Here is a 16,867-nt window from a genome sequence, read left to right as displayed (position 1 = left end):
GTTTCTACAACGTTTCCATGCCGCCCTTTGGCCCTAAAACTGAGCCGCAACCCAGCACATCCGGAGGGGCCCAGGTCGGGGAACCGGGGCTCGATTGGTTTTGACGGGCTCATCCTATGGGAAATATCGCGAGAGTGGCGCGTTCCCGATTTGAATCCTTACCCCGGAAGAAGAGGGGAGGGAGCCGCGCCTCGGCCGTTCTCGCGAGAAGAGGGCCGGCGAGAGCCGTGGGAGGCGGAACGGGGGTGCCCTGGGAGCACGTGGGCGCGCTCGGAGCTTGTCTCGCGCCGCTCCAGCCATGGCAGACGCGAAGCCCGCTGCCGGCAAGCCGGCCGACGGGGAAGCCGGGTCCGAGTGGAGCATCCCGCCCAACGCGCCCGCCTGCATGGAGCGGCACCTGGATGGGGCCCACTACCGGGCAGGTACCTCCCTCGGCGCCCTTCCTCCCTGTTGCCCGCTCTTGGGGGCCAGGCTCGTCCTAAGCTGCCCCCGCCGCCCGGCGTGCGAGTCCGGATGCCTCCAGCCTGCGTAGATCCACCTGCAATGTCGGCTTTGCACCTGCCTCGCCACCATTTCGGTGGGGTGCAGTCACGTTCCGCACTGCTCCCCATCCGGGGCATCCCCGGCTAAATTCCCGCGCGTCCCCTTGATCGCCGGACAGCAGAGCGAACTTCTGAAGAGGCTTTTTCGCCCTTTTTCCTCCTTGCCGACTCGAGGGTAGCGTTATTCACAACGCCCACCTGGTCGAAATCTTCTCTGCATCCCCTGCTGGACATTCTTCATAATTCCTTCTTAAAACCCTTTCTAAAAGTTTGCGTGCCTGTCACTCTGCAATCCCAAACATGTTTATTGGGGAGTAAATCTCATTGAATTTCGTGGGTCTTACTTCTGAGTTAACAAATTTAAGATTGCTCTGTTACTATTTTAATATTCTGTGTTTTTAAGGAATGCTGAAAGGGTTGCTTTAGATCAGCCTTCCTTAGCCCAGGTCCCTCCTGATCCCTGTTGTTGTGTACAACTCCCATCATCCTCAGCCAGCTTGGCGAAATGGTCAGGGATATTGGGAGATGTAGGCAACAAACGGGGGGCAAGGGGGGGTTGGGAAAGGCTGCTTTAGATTGTCTTCTCCCTGGCTGGAGTTGCTAGACTTCAGTCCATTTCTGCATTTGTATCCTAAAACATTCATCTTTAGTGCTTCATTCCTAAAACAGATGAGTGTTGTGGTTCAAGCTCTCTGGTAGGTGAAGTGTAGCTCTTTCCTCTGTGCATGCAGAGATGGGTTGTAGAAACTCTGGCCATTGCTCAGGGGCACTTTTCTGTGTGTGTGCACCTGTATTCATAGACAAACTGCCTTCCTCTGTTCACTTCTGTTCTTGCCTATATATCTTTCTTCTTTACATGAATTCCAATCTGTTCCAATTCCTATTCTCAAAAACACCAGTAAATTCAGCTATAGTGTTTTATTTTTTAAAAATGGAACTACATCATCAACTTTCATGTAGAATCTTGGCTCAGGTACTTGTCAAATGTTGTGTTCTCAGGATGTGGTATAGATATATTTTATTATTGGGCCATTGTTCCATAAAGGATGAAGGTTTTAACAGTCTAGATACTAGAATAATCTGCAAGTAGACTTTCAGTTATGTTAGCTCTTGCCTGTCTTTCCAATCCATGTGAATTGTAAGTCATGTGCAAAGGGATTGTGTCATTTAGGTATTATGAAACTGCACCTAGTTCAACCTTGGCATTAAATAAATAATTGGTGATAATGTTTTGCTTTCTGTTAAGTGTAGAAGTTCCATGCGTTTGCAATGAAATATTTGCACTTAACTTTGTTTAACTTTGTTTCCCAGATGGTTCCTTGCTTCTGGGAGCATCCAGCCTGAGTGGTCGTTGCTGGGTGGGTTCCATTTGGGTGTTCAAGGATCCATCAAAAGCTCCTAATGAAGGCTTTTGCTCCGCTGGAGTTCAAACTGAAGCAGGAATATCTGATCTGAAATGGGTGGCAGATAAAGGCATCCTGATAGCTTCAGATTCAGGTGAGCACTGGGGAAGTTTGTCCCCTGAAATCTCTTTATGTCTTATACATAATGGCCAGGATCCCGTGACGAGATAGGCATATGAGGAGCTTTGCTTTCTTTCATCCTTTAAGCAGTTCCCATGCCAAAGAGACAAGCTACTTTTAAAACTGAAAGGTGGCTTGTTTCTGTCTTCCTTTTTTGGTGCCCTGTGTATGATTCAGCCAAACAGTCAATGATGCCACAAATTGCTGTATGTTCTTGGACATGCTTGGATAGACTGTAGCCCTGTTGATGACATTGCATCTTGCCACTACCTTGCTCATCCTACATTTCAAAGGAACTCTGGGACATGTCTAGCAGAGGTATTGCATAATAGCTGAGCAGGTTGGAGATGAGAAGGGGAGTGTTCTGTGGGAACCAATACGTGTGAGGCTGGAAAGAAACTTGGAAAACTGGAGAGAATAGCTCAGTCATCTTCACTGGTCTGTCCTTACTGTGGTTCTACATACAGGATACATTAAAAGCAGCCATTTCTAGATATATGCGCATTCATGTAGGCAAAATAGACAGATATTGGTATATAGTGACCCATGCCTTTTCTCCTTTTGCTGAGCACATTTCATCCCTGCTGTGGTTGCAAGTTTCTTGGGTGGGGTTGGCTTAAAAACGTCCCAAATACCTACTACTGTTTTTTAATATCTATAGGTATGACTGTTCTGAATCAGTAGTGAGGAAGGCCGGTTGGATCCAGTCAGTACCCTTGAGGTTTTGATAGTTTGTTTATATTTGCCATAGGGAGGGCTTGCACATAACACTAAACTGTAGTTTCGTACTATGTGCCTGAGCAGAAAGGATCCTGAAGGCTGTTCAGCCAGTTTGTTTAGCAAACCTGAGTGTATTTGAAACCACTGTTCCCTGTTTGCCCATAATGACAAGCCAGGAAATGGAATCCTGGTTTATTCCTCTTTCCAGAGGCACATCCTTCTGCTGAGTTTGTTCCCCCTCTCACGCAGGAGCTCTAGAACTTTGGGAGCTGGATGAGAATGAGACTCTGATAGTGAACAAATTCTGTAAGTACGAGCATGACGACATTGTGACAACAGTGACTGTCCTCGCCAACAGCACACAGGCCGTCAGCGGCAGCAAAGACTTCAGGTGACCCCCTTTTGTGGTGGTGCTTTTCTGCTTTAATTAAAAGTATCCATTCTTCTTAAACTTAATCTGGATTTTATGTCTAGTGTGAAGATCTGGGACATCCCTCAACAAACAGTGCTCAACACTTACAGAGGTGAGCACTAAGCTTGATTGGCTCTCATATTTTTTGTTACTTTATCCTGCCCTTCTTCCCAAGTAGGTCAGGGAGGCATATGTGGAGTGTGATCCACCCCTCCCCCAATTTTATTCCTTTAGGGCACAATCCTGCACATATTTATGCAGAAAAAAGTCCTATAGCTCACAGCATTCCCCAGCCACCCATGCTAGCTGGGGAATGCTGGGAGATGTAGGAATTTCTCTGTCTAAATATGCATAGGATTGTGCCTTTAAGAACCCTGTCAGAGGAGTTAGGCAGAGAGAGAGAGAGAGACTGACCCGAGGAAATCCAGTGAGTTTCACAATTGAGTAGAGAGATGAAGTAGAATCTCCTCACTCTATCCGCAGCACCACATTGCTTTCCTTGCCTGCCTTTCCGTGTTCAATTCTGTATTGTGTCTTGGCTTCAACCTTGTCTATTCTCAGTATGATAGAAGCTGTCTTGGCAGAACTTTAATTTGCCTTTGCTTCTGGGCTTCTGAACAAGCTGCAGTCTTTGTTGTAATTCTTTTGCGGCCTTCTTCAACCTGGTGCCTTCCAGATGTTTTGGACTTCAACTTCCATTAGCCCCTGCCAGCATAGCCAAGGGTCCAGAATGCTGGGAGTTGTCATTCAAAACATCTGGAGGAAACCAGGTTGCGGAAGACTGTTCTATTGTATTATTTATTAAACGTTTTCACCAGCCCATCTTGTCTAACAACATAACAACCCTGCTGGATCAGACCAAACACCGATGTAATCCAGCATTCTGTTCACACAGTGGCCAACAAAATGCCTATGGGAAACCCACAGCCAGGACATAGGTGGAACATCATCTTCCTGTTCATGTTCCCAGCAACTGATATACAGAGGCCTATTGCCCTGATATTGTTGAAGGAAGTGGTGTGGCTTCTGTGTTTCTCGGCCACGTTGAATGGTCTGTTCGGTGTGGTCAGGAAACAAAAGGCAAGGGGTGCTAGCTGAAGGAAAACAGCAGTATCAAGAGAGAAGTGTGGAACAAAAATGTGATCTTTTTTTATTTTAAGGTACACTGGTTATTGCAAACAGGTTTTCAGTGGATAGCATTTGTCCAAATAAAATGACAAACCATGCTTCCTATTGTGTGGAATGACTTGACACAACTTTCAGCCATTGATCCCTATATAGACATTATAAAGATGGAAAAAGAAGAGTTATTTCACTTGGTTCCTTAGGCTTGTTAAGGTGGGCCTCTTTGCATGTAATGGCAAGCAGCTGTGCTGCAGGCAGGGTGACTGCCTCCTCTGTTGTCATCCCACGGTGCACAATCAGCTCCTTCATGGGTTGTGGTGTGTGACGTCCAAACCTGGACTGCTGGGTTGTTTAGGGACTGAACAACCCAGTAGTCCGGGTTTGGATGTTGCATTCTGGGTTTGGACGTCACATTCCACAAGATACAAAGAAGCCGTTCATGTGTTGTGGGGTAAAAGCAGAAAAGGCAGGCAGGGTGCCCATTCATCCCCTCTCATGTTGTCGATATGTGCAAACCAGGTAATTGGCTAAAGATATTCTTGTCCCTGCAGCTTAAATTTCAAGCAGTGTAAGTTAGGGAGAAGTGTGGCGGTGACCTTTCCAACGGTTAGAATCATGTGGTGGCTGTACTTCCATGAACACAAGCTAATGCCTAAATCAGTCCACAGCAATGACTCCACCAACACATTTATCTGACATATAAGGTTTCATACTAAAGTAAAGCCAAAGTCCCACTTTTTAAGAACTGGCTTCGCACTTCAATCCTACATACAAGCAGTTTCCATGAGATCTATTACTCCAGGTTAAGTGGCTTCTGCCCCTCTTGACCTTCATTCTTTTGAAATCTCTTGTGGGTTGTTGCTTTGGAAGCCAAATGATGTTAATTGTGACTAAGGAAGGCCAAATCAATCTATTTCCAGTCTGTGTTGCTTCTGTATTCATTCACTCATAAGTCTGTTCTGACCCATTCCCACAATAATCTCCATTTTTTAAAGCCTGCACAAGAATTTGCATTTGAATATGCATTTCTAAAGGTATTTTCTCTCGAAGTACTTATTTCTAAACATATTTTATCTAAAAAATATACATCTTTAAATGTATTGTGATTTTTTTTGAGCTGAGAACTTCTGCGGTATTCAAAGTATGAAACCCAGTGGATCCGATCCACACATTAGTTTGCCTGTTAGCATCTGAATTCATAAGAATCACATTGCTTAAGCAACCCAAATTATGGCTCCTCATTTTACGTACTAGCCAAAAGTCCCATGCTATTTTTCTTATCTTCAAGGCCCTTTTTGTCCCATGCATGTGCATTGGTGCTTTCTTCTACCCAGAGTGCATGTGTCCTGGATTCACTTCCTAAACAAGCCCATCTTAATGTGTGTTATGTTCTTTTTTTTGTTTAATTTTGGCTAGCTCATTCTGGTCAAGTGACATGTGCGGCCTCCTGCCCCGGAAAGGAGACAATGTTCCTGTCCTGCGCTGAGGTAAAGCTAATTTCTTCTTTCTGAGTCTTTGCAGATTCAGATTTAGCCTATACATCCTAAAGGCAAAGTGATTTAGATATCTGGTATTGTCATTATAAGTGCAGTGGTAATAGTATTGTACTATATTAGGGAAGAGAGAGAGAGAAAGCTGGCAAAACTGGAAAACTTGCTTTCTAGGATTGACATGTAGATTTGCAAGTACCTGCTATGATGGCAATTATCCATTTTAAAACTATTTTATCTTATTTTTAATTATTTTTTAGGACAGCAGGATTTTACTCTGGGATACCAGATCCTCCAAACCAGCAACTCGGATTGGTATGTTTTTTGGTGCCAGATTATTATTATTTTTGTATTTCCTATACAGTTAAGGAGAAACAAGTTTGAAACAAAGTTATTGTTGCCCAGCAGAAATTCCACATTGGAATTTTTGGACCTGGGAGCCCCTTAACAACTTCAGAGAATGAAGCATCAGTAACCTCTGGTATACCATTTGCAACTAGAGCTCCCATAGCTCTTATTTGTGAAGGTCAGACAAGCTGCCTCCACCAGAACCAATTCTTATAACCATGCATTCTAGAGACCTGAACCCCAACCAGATCCTGTCGGTGCATAACGTTCCTCAACTCCAGCTGGCGATCAGGAATGTTCTGAGAATGTGCACGCTTCTTTCCCTTCCATGCATAAATTCCACCTTCCCTTTCATGGTTTCCTGTAACCAGAGTTTAGTGTTACATTTATTCAGAATGGTGCTGACTTTGGTTAAGGCTAAGCAGGGTTGCCCAGAATGATGGCTTGCAAATTCACTTCAGATCGTGGCTTGGAGCTTTCACACTTGGCATTAGCCATGCCTTGTGGCAATGCACGTATAGTGCTAAACCACAGTTCAAGGCAAATCGGGTGTGGGTGTCAGGATGGGATTGTGCACAAGAGGGGAGGTGGGAATGTGCAACCTTGATGCATGTCCTAATATAATCGGGGACCCTGGTGGTTTACCAGCACCTTTGAAAACCAGCTATCTTCCCATTGCTTATCACAGTAGCTTCCAGCACAGTGGCCTCACTTGAATCCCTGAGCCCATGAGCAGATCCAATTTCCCAGCTCAATTTCCATCTCTTAAACATAGTTGTCTTTATTAAAGAAACACATACGGAGTTCAGATGCATAGTAACAAATAAAGCATCCTATGGTGAACTGGTTCTTTGATATAAAATCCAAGGTACTAAAGCAGGTGAGCAGCCCCTCCCACTGCTTAAGTTAGTTGAGCTTCAGCAAATTAAAGGCATCTTAAGTAACTCCTGCCTAGCACAAGACTTTCTCTTCCTCTGTGCCTCCCGTCCTCTCCTGAGGCTTTGTTTTGTATCAACACATACAAAAGCCTATCAGCACGTCTTCCCAAACTGTATTTCTATTGAAGGAAGAATTCCATGTCCTTCTACTTTATATATAAGTAGATGGACAAAGTTTTGAATCCAATAGCTTTGCCTTCGAAGACTGAGAATATTGCAGAATTCCACATATGGCAAGCCGCCTGTGTGTGTTGGGATGCGTTTTTCATTTTTCTGTCATGTATTAGCTGACAGTCAGTCAGCTACTCCAGGGAATAAAGCTGAAAGACTTTTTTAACTGATTGCAGTTCTTCCTTTTTTCCCCCCCGTGCAGCCTGCAGTGCCTCTAGTAACCTTCCTACCTCATTGGTGTGGCATCCACATCGAAATGACACTTTTGTATTGGGTAAGGAGTATTTCTTCTTGCTGTCTAAACATGGTAAGGAAATGCTCATGTCTCTCCAAGTGACTTAGTGATAACATTGCTCTCTGTTGCGATTTTGAAGGCGATGAAAGTGGAACGGTTGTTCTTGTGGACACAAAGAATGCAGATTCTGCCCTCAGCTCACCTGTGCACTCCCGAAGCATCACAGGATTTGCTTTTTCTGCACATAGGTATGGTCAATAATATCAGTTGGGGTTGGCCGTAGTCATTTGTGGATGCACGCCCTCAGTTTTGTAGAGCAGTACTGTCAGGCAGGACTTTGGGGCAGAATCCCAGGGTCCCGCTCAGCTGCACGAGCAGGAGGGGCCCCTAAACACAGCAGGGCTGGGGTACCACATTTTGAAGTGAAGTAATACCATTGTTATCTGAGGCCTCCTCCTCCCCATCCAACCCAGGTAAGAGTATTAAGTCCAGAGTATAACACTGAATAGACAAAATCATTTCTAGTTCCATGAAGTACCTGGGATGCTCATTCAGATATAGACCATTCTCCGTCTGTCTGCCTTTCCTTATAAAGTAGTCTTATTTTTCCTTATAAACTCTTGTATTAGAACGATATTAGATTCTTGTTCCTCAATAGGGTTAGGTACATACATTTAAAGATTTTTAGGTGCCTAAAGTATTTGCTGAACCAAACCATGTTCTGCCCTGTAAATGTGTCCCCCCCCTCTTTTTTTTTATATTGTTTGGGGGTGAGGAGACGTTCTTCTACTATGGGAAGAATATTGGCAAGGACCAACTGGTAAAGAGTGACTAAAGGTTGCCAGGATGGGAGAGAGGATAGGATGAGTCAGAGCAACACGGAGGGCTGTAGAGCTATTCTAACTCAAGCTGCGTCGCCAGTCCGTGGAAGGGGGAATCCCAGTACAAAGGCCCTTGCTTCTCTTCTCTTCCCCAGTTCCAAAATTGGGGTTGTAAGCCGCTCTGTGTAGTGGCATGTCTCTTTTATTTATGCTTCTTTGTAAAGCCCTAGATAACCACCACCACCAGGGGGAAATGTCATAACTTCCAGTGCGTTTGTTTTTGTGTGGCCTGTGGAAGTTAAACAAGCCACATGTGTTAACATCAGCTTTTCCTTCTTCTCTAGTTCTCCCTTGTTGGCTTCCATCAGTGAAGACTGCTCAGTAGTTGTTCTTGACTCCAGCTTTTCAGAAGTGTGAGTGCAAAAGAGTCTCACTGACTCCCACTTGTTTTCCTCTCTGTTTGCTTCTCCTGAGCTCAGTTAGGGTTTGAAGCTGGCCGCCATCTAGGCATACTCAGTGTGAGAGCTGCATAAGCGTAGACAGGGATGCAGAACCTCTTTCAGCTTGAGGGCCAAACTCATTTCAGAGAACCTGGCGGCGGGGGGGTGGGGGGATGGCACACAAAAAGGGCAGGGCCCCAAACCCCAAATTAATCTCATATTTAATTTACAGTACTTACTGTGAGTAAGCCTCAGGAGAGGCATTTCAACCTTTTAGAATGGGGAAAAAACTGCACAAAAATGGGAAACCACCAAACAATCAATGGTTGGGAGAAAGGGGCTAGGGGACGGGGCCCTAGCCAACTGGGGAACCCTGTAGGGCTGGATTTGGCCCCCAGCCCTGATGTTCTGCACTCCTGCCTCAAACAAATCCAAACTAGCCCCATTAATCAATCCTCACATGAGTTTGGTCCATTGCAACATATCTATCAAAATGCTCTGTGAAGGTAGCCGTCCAATGTGAGGAGAAAGAGCTGTGCCGTGCAGCAAGCCCATCACGAAAGCTGCCCTCGCTGGCCATGGAGAGGGGCAAGGCCCGGCATTGTGAATCAGGCACACCCTGATCCCTTCCTCGTTCTGTAGCCATAAGAAGAGCCATGCTGGATCAGTCCCAAACTCCATCTGGTCCAGCATTCTGTTCACACAGAGACCAACCAGCTGCCCTTAGGAAGCCCACAAGTAGGACATGAGTGCAACAGCACCTTCTTGCTGATGCCCCTCAGCAACAGTGATGGCAGCTTAGATTGCAGGAGAGGGAGCTGGAGTGAAATTAGAGCTTTCCTCGCCCTTGCCATACCTTGCAGCCTGTCATCCAGGTTAATGGTGCCATGCAAGGATGGAGCTGGGCTGGACCTAGTTAGCTAGATCCATCCTTTCTCAGCAAAGGCAGCCTGAATAATGGATGGTGAAGCAAGTGGATGAGGTAGGAATTCTACCCATCCCTCTGCAGATTTTCTTCCACTGTAGGCTTTGAAGACAACATGTAGGGAAGCAGTCTGTATGTGCTCCTTACACATTGGCTTTCCTCTCTGTTGGCCATGTTCTAGCCAGGAAGAAGGGGAAACCGGGAACTGGCATTTATATTGATGTTGCTTTGGAAAAAAGCATCATTCCTGCGCCCTTCGGCGTACAGAAGTGAAGAAATAGCCATTAGAACAAGGGTGGCAACTTGTGGCCCTCCAGATGTTTTGGCCTACAACAGTCATCCCTCACCATTGGCTATGTTGGCTAGGGCTGATGGGAGTTGTAGGCCAAAACATCTGGAGGGCTACAAGCTGCCATCTCTGCATTACAGCATTTTTTAAGAAGCACCATTTGAATCTAACCCAGCTTTCGCCCACCTGGTGCCCTCCAGATGTGTTAGACTCCAGCTCCTATCTACCCCAGTCAGCGTGGCCATTGATCAGGATAGGAGTTGTAGTCAAACACATCTGGAGGACACCAGGTTAGGGGAGGCTGTTAGGATTATGCACTGTGCATTAGAATACGGATCCAATTCATCTCAATTTCTAGGAACTTGCGAGTAACCATGGTACTTCGGAAGCCTTGTTTGTTATTTGTGACTGTAGCTGCACATTCCTCAGGTAACCGCACAGTGTTTCATAACTTTTCCAGTTTTAGAAACCGGTCCCACCGAGACTTTGTGAAAGGCTTATCGTGGTCTCCGTTGAACAAAAGCTCCCTGACGACAGTCGGATGGGACCATCAAGTCCTACATCACACAGTCCCAACACAGAATAACCATCCTGGGAAGAACAGCAGCATAACTGCATAGTTTTTGTGTGTTCCCGTTTTGGGTCCTTCTCCCTGGAACAGCATCCTCTTTAGTTTTGTTTTTGGTCATGTCCTGGGGTTGAATGTGGCCTTTGCAGCCAAGAAGAAAGGTCCTGTAGCACTTTCATGTTAGATGAGCAGTAGCCTCATACCAGCTGCTTGTTGCAGCCAGCCAGATTCTGCAGGTAACGGAAGTTTTATGGTGTGAAGCAGAACAATACAAACAGTGAGAGAATTGGCTTCATTTTGTTTTAGTTGCATTTTACTTTTTAAAACCGTAGAGAAGCTGTAGAGCTGTAGAGAAGTGTGTTTTTGGTTTTGTTCATTTTTAATGTGAAATAAAATCTCGCAGTAATTTTGGGCTTACCTGGCCAGCTTTTAATTGGAGTGATGACTTCAGAGAGGGAAGTAATCCTGCCACAGTAGAGCCGGGATTGTGAATTCAGCTCAAAAGACCTGTGCTAAACTTGCCAAGGCTAGTCCCCCAGCTTGGTCCCATCTGTGGTCTAAATTGCCCCCCCCCCGGACGAAGCATGTTGTGATATAGAGTAGCTTCATGTCTGGGATGATGGTCGATAGGAACAGAGATAAAAGTGTGCCCTGTGGGCAGCTGGGCAGTGTGCTTGGCACGAGTTACGTTTTGCAGTGCCAACAGTTTGAAATGTATGTTCTGATCAGGGAAGTGTTGACGATGCAGCAGGGGCCACCATCTTCTGTAGTGCTTTTTATTCCTTGGATAGCTCTGTCATAGCATGCTAGATGGGCCTGCCCCTGTACCAAAGAACCGCTCGACTAGTTCAGTGTGCCCAGAGCTCCCTTGGATGTGTGTTTCTTGAACAGCAGCCCCTCTCCCAATCCCATGGCAAAAAAATATCTCCAGCTGTGAACAGCTGCAAACACAACATGTGGCATAACATGGCGGCCTACTGTTTAAAGCAGGGTGGGGCAATGTTTGGGCCACATGGAAGCCCCATGGCCCCCCACCCCACCGCTGAAAAAGTCCTGGTGGCAGCAAAAAATGTGGTGATTTTGCTTGGAAACCAGGCATGCGGGGAATGTGCACCTTGTTTTCAAGCAAAATAGTGTGTGTGGGGGTGCCATTGCAGCAATTTATGCAGGAAATTCCCGGGGGTGGGGGGGAGTGTAGCTGAAGTTGTCCACCCTGGTTTAAAGGAACTGTTAAATTGAATGGAAATCTTTGCATCCCAGCCCCACCATGTAACACTGCCTTTCTAAGTCCACATCCCTACTTAAAGTGAGGTCAGTTCCAGAAGCTGCAGTATTATTTTCATCCAGTTATGGGTGGCAGGTTCCGTTTTCCTTCCTACTTTTATCCTCCCCTGGCTAGTGGGTGTATGATACGAAGAAAGGAATATTCTTGTTAGTTCCAAAAAGCTTGGAAGTTATCATTTGCTTTTCTAATGTCCTGCATTCCTCAGAAGAACCCCTTCACAGGGTTGGGGCAACTTCTGGTCCTCCAGATGTTTTGGCCTATGACTTCCATGATTTCTCACCATTGGCTATGCTGGCTAGGACTGATGAGAGTTGTAGCCCTCCAGATGTTTTCGCCTATAAGGGTGCAGTCCTATGTATGTTTAGACAGAAAAAAGTTCTACAGCTCGTAGCATTCCCCAGCCAGCCATGCTGGCTGGGAAATGCTGGGAGTTGTAGGACTTTTTATGTCTAAAGATGCATAGGATTGCACCTTATGTTGCCCACCCCTTCTCTAAATACTGCTTGAGGATTCCCTGACACTATGATTAGGGAGACTTTGGGGCTGTTTGGAGTAAGACACTAACAGTGCAATCCTATGCATGTCTACTTAGAAGTAAGCCTCACTGAGTCCAATGGGTCTTACTTCCAGGAAAGTGTACATAGCATTGCAGCCTAAACCACTCAGGGCATCCTTCCCCAATCTGGTGTGTTTCAGATTGGGGAAGGTTTGGTTTGGGCTACAACTCCCAGCATTCCTGATTGGCTGGGGCTAATGGTATTTGAAATCCAAAATGCCCAGGGGGTACCAGGTTGGGGAGGGCTGCACTAACGCTTAGCTTTAGGCTGTATATCTGGAAGCTGGGAGAAGAAGACACTCGTCTGTTGTGAAATATTGCTTCCTTTAGGCGCAGAACACATCTAAATAACTGTGTGAGATGGTTCTCAAACCCTACAGGACTACCTGTGTGTAAACCAGGTTTGGGGTTTTGTACCGCCTGCCCTCCCAGATTGCATTAGGTATAGCGAGGCAGATAGAGGAGAAGAAGCCACTTTTCCTCAATATGAGGTTGTCTGTCCTTCAAGCAAATATGGAAACTGGCAAGTTTGGTGTTTGCAAATCTCATACGTTAGCCTTGTGTGAAATCCCAACTGTTGGTAGTGTCCACATCCAGTTTCTGGATGGGTAGGCTAATTTGTTGTATGTATATTTTTTGTCCGTTGAATTAACACCCAAGTTCCATGGTGGAGTAGAAGATGTATAGTGGGCATGCTGATGTGGCATGTTGTGGTTTTGTAATGGGATGCTAGTAGAACTGTTGGGAGTTCTTTTGTTGTTCTTCTGTGAGAAAGGCAAACAATGTGATTATTTGATGTTGGCAAGGAGCACTGCTCCAGGACCTTTGTGACCTACAAAATGAACGGAGATGACTACAGGCACAAACGGGAGGCAGGTTTTTTTTTTAATAAATCCCTTTTCCTATTTAAATGGGTGGTTCTCTGTTTTATTCAATGGTGTCTTGTCTTTATTATGCTTGTTTTGACTCTTGTTCTAAATGTAACCGTGAGCATTGCCGCTTTGCAGGGTTCAGTGATGTTTCAAGTTGTCGGTTATGTGTGCAACTCGCTATAAAACGTCCTGTCACATTTTTACATGAAGTTCATTGTAATTCTCAAAGAAAACTTTACTGGGAACCAATGATTAGGTGTTCCAGTGATTTCAGATACATCTAGCCGGTAGCAGCGCAGCATGGAACAACCTGGAAGGGACGTGACTCGCTCCTGGAGTACTGTGTCCAGATCTGGGTACCATACTTCCAGAACAACACTGATAAACAACCTTGTCCAGAGGAGGCTGAGAGCTCTGGAAAGAAGTCCTGTAAGGAACAGTTGAAAGAGCCAAGTATATTTAGCCTGAAGAAAAGAAGATGAGGGGGAGACATAGCTGTCTTCAAATATCTAAAGGGATGTCATGCAGAAGATGGATGGAGCAGAGATGGCCAGAGGGCAGGACTAGAGCCAACGAGTGGAAATTGCAGGGAAGCAGATTTCAGCTACATGTCAGGAGAAACTTCCTAATGGTAAGAGCTGTCAGAGTGTGAGACAGACAGGGATGTGGTGGGTCACCTTACTAGAGGTGTTTAAGCAGACATTGCATAACTATCTGTCAGTGATGCTGTGGTTACATCCTGCATTTAGATCATCTATTGAGCAGCGGGTTGGACCAATCTGTGAGGTGAAGGATTGGGCCCGTGGTTCTCCCCTGTTACGTTGTTCATGGTTCTTAAACATGCTTAAATGGGCCACTAATCCCGATGAAGAGGAAAGCCAGAGGGGCCCAATCCAGGACATGCTCCTGGTGGGGTCTGGGCCCTGCCCCAGCTTCCTTCAGCCAGCGATGGGCAGTTTTCAGTAGGAAGCTGGTGTGAGACCTCGATCTATGCTGGGAGCACATTCCAGGTTGAGGGCTGGTAGCTGCTTTTTCTTCAAAATACAAGGAGCCAGTTTATGTGCTTAAAAAAAAATAACGTAATGCATAATTTGGCCCAGTGAATGATGTAGGTGTACCAGTTGTGGGTCCTACTCAACCTTCCCCTGTAACGGGCGGCAGGAGGAGAGGGGATCTCTTAAATAGCTGCTCTACACTGAGGCTCTGTCACCTCAGGCTGTGGAGGGATTGTAATGCGTTCGCCGCCACCATACAAATCGGGTGCACCAGCACTTGCCTGATAAATGACTGAAGCTGGGCACTACTACAGGTGCAATGCTGTGCATGTTTAGACAGAAAAAAAGTACAGCTGGCTGGGGAATCCTGGGAATTGTAGGACTTTTTCCTGTCCAAACATGCATAGGATTGCACCCTAAGGGTGCAGTCCTCTGGGTCAGCGTATTGGAAGAAGCAAAGATCACCAGCGTTGAAACAATGATTCTCCAACATCAACTTCACTGGACTGGCCATGTTGTTCGAATGCCTGATCATCGTCTTCCAAAGCAGCTACTTTATTCCCAACCTATGAATGGAAAACGGAATATTGGTGGACAGCAAAAGAGATTTAAAGATGTTCTCAAAGCTAATCTAAAAAAATGTAGCATAAGAATTGAGAACTGGGAAGCTCTAACCCATGAGCGTTCCAACTGGAGGTCAGCCTATATTAAAAGCGCTATGGACTTTGAAGAAGCACGAGTACAGGGCAAAAGGGAGAAACAAGCTCAGCGGAAGGCACGTCAAGCAAACCCTCACCGTGACCGCCTTCCACCTGGAAACCTATGTGCTCACTGTGAGAGGCTGTGTGGATCCAGAATTGGCCTTCAAAGCCACCTACAGGCCCACTGCTAAGACTATACCCCTGGAAGACCATCTTACTCGGTCACGAGTGATCGCCATGATGATGATGAGGGAGGCCATCTTCACCTCCCTGTTCTCCTGCCCTGCAGTTTTCACTAGACAGAGCTTTTGGCCCATCTAGCAAGGGTCCTTCCCAGGGGGAGAGGAAGAGGCTCAGGATAACTTGTATCCTGGCCTCTTCAGTCTCCTCCCTTGCCTGCCCACCAAAATGCCCCCTTCTCCAAGGTCAAGTGCCTGACCTTGGAGAGCAGCTAGCATGGTTCTTTCTGTGCTGGCTGTGACAGTGGGCAAGGAGGGTCAGAGCTCCGATTCCCCCCTCCGAGGTTGGAGTGCTGTCTCCAAGCTTGGATCAGGGAATCCGAAATAGCCTATGGCCTCTCAAACACTGTCTAGGGGCCATAGGATTGCTCCTTCCATCACTTTAGGTTAGATCTACTTTCTGTACTGTGTATTTCTGTTTTACCACTAGGGAGCAGATGTTACTTATTTCTTGTCTGGTCTCATTGTTAGAAGGGTTTCATAGCTAATACAGGATTATACCGCCAGTATATTAACCTCCTTGATAAAATTAATTAGCAAGTACCTACTGTGGTGATGTGTGCATTTATCTTGCCTTGCCTTTTTTGTTGCACTGTTGAGTACCAGTAAAGGAACTGCACAGAGTCTTTGGGGCATTTTATTTATTACATTTATATCCCACCTTTTTCCCCTCTCTTGCAAGGAACCCAAGGTGGCTTTACACGGTCCTTGCCCTCTCCATCTTAAAGACTTAATAGATCTGATGAAGTAGACTGGTGCCACACCAAAAGCTTATGCAACAAATCTGTTCAGCCTGTAAAGTACCACAGGACTTTTAGCTACTAACATGGCTACTTGCCTGCCAATGAAGAAACTGCAGGCTGGAGTGTCTTGGAAGGCTATATAATTTAATCGATTCAAATTTTGTTATGACATGTATACATTGTCCATTAATGAACGTTCTCAGCTGGCTTACAACAAAAGAGAACTGATACATAAAAGACAAAACCATAATATCTAATTCAACTGGCCAGCAGTCAATAGCTTAGACAGTAATGTTGCAGCTTTTAGAAGGTAGGGAAAATTACATGGGGAAACTTAACTCCTTCTTAGAAAACACCTTGCCTTTCGGCTGCAGACTTATCATTTGAATTAGAGCCACTTCAATGCCTTGAGTGATGTAGCGTCATTGCTCTGGATGCACCTGATCTCAGAAGCTAAGCAGGATCAGCCCTGGTTAGTACTTGGATGGGAGACTGCCTGGGAATCTGAGCAGGGGGTTGGACTCAATGGGCTTGTAGGCCCCTTCCAACCCTAGGATTCTGTGATTGGAGGGGAGTTCAGGAGTAGCTACCAGACTTGTGCTTAGTAGGTCACTCCAAGAACACTCAGGCTAGCTGCCCCTGCTTCTTGGGCAAGGCTATCCTCTGCCACCCCATTCCTGAATAATAAATGTGCTAAAAAATAAAGCAGCCCCATCTTTTCATTGTAAGCACAGGAACTAAGAATAAATTCCGTTTGCTGTGCCCAAGAGAAGGGAAATCTCCAGGGCTGAGATTTTCTTTAAAAGAGGCGCTTTTATTTATTTATTTTATTTATTTATTGCATTTATACCCCGCCTTTCTCCCTCTCGCAAGGAACTCAAGGTGGCTTACATTATCCTCCTCCTCACCGTTGTATCCTCACAACAACA

General features: G+C 45.8%; 1 protein-coding gene across 2 annotated transcripts; it reads left to right on the top strand.

The window, feature by feature from the left end:
* The first annotated feature begins 205 nt into the window (after nucleotides 1-205).
* Nucleotides 206-15,816, top strand: WDR77 (WD repeat domain 77). 2 transcript variants are annotated; one of them, XR_014790664.1, is made up of 11 exons: nucleotides 206-422; nucleotides 1,854-2,039; nucleotides 3,035-3,176; nucleotides 3,260-3,309; nucleotides 5,739-5,809; nucleotides 6,073-6,127; nucleotides 7,472-7,543; nucleotides 7,644-7,752; nucleotides 8,670-8,738; nucleotides 10,440-12,159; nucleotides 12,296-13,296. XR_014790664.1 is itself a non-coding variant. In XM_084853430.1 (10 exons), exons 1-10 carry the CDS (start codon nucleotides 299-301, stop codon nucleotides 10,597-10,599), a joined length of 1,038 nt encoding a protein of 345 aa, XP_084709556.1. In that variant the 5' UTR covers nucleotides 206-298; the 3' UTR covers nucleotides 10,600-15,816. The 2 variants fall into 2 exon arrangements, 1 of the variants encoding a protein (XP_084709556.1); XM_084853430.1 differs by having other exon boundaries at nucleotides 10,440-15,816.
* Nucleotides 15,817-16,867: the final 1,051 nt, after the last annotated feature.

This window comes from Heloderma suspectum, chromosome 4 (assembly GCF_057233095.1).
Source record: "Heloderma suspectum isolate Gila_16-S chromosome 4, 16-S_ref, whole genome shotgun sequence".
In the NCBI taxonomy this organism is placed as follows: Eukaryota; Metazoa; Chordata; class Lepidosauria; order Squamata; family Helodermatidae; genus Heloderma; species Heloderma suspectum.
The sequence above is the reverse complement of the archived record's forward strand: the minus strand, read 5'-3'. Positions and strand labels throughout refer to the sequence as shown.

What these genes read in the sequence shown, in the direction of transcription:
- WDR77 (XM_084853430.1), top strand. Translation starts at nt 299, where the DNA reads ATGGCAGACGCGAAGCCCGCTGCCGGCAAGCCGGCCGACGGGGAAGCC. An exon ending in CAAACCAGCAACTCGGATTG is followed by an intron (nt 6,128 to 7,471) that starts GTATGTTTTTTG and finishes CCCCCCGTGCAG; the next exon opens with CCTGCAGTGCCTCTAGTAAC. An exon ending in GACTCCAGCTTTTCAGAAGT is followed by an intron (nt 8,739 to 10,439) that starts GTGAGTGCAAAA and finishes TAACTTTTCCAG; the next exon opens with TTTTAGAAACCGGTCCCACC.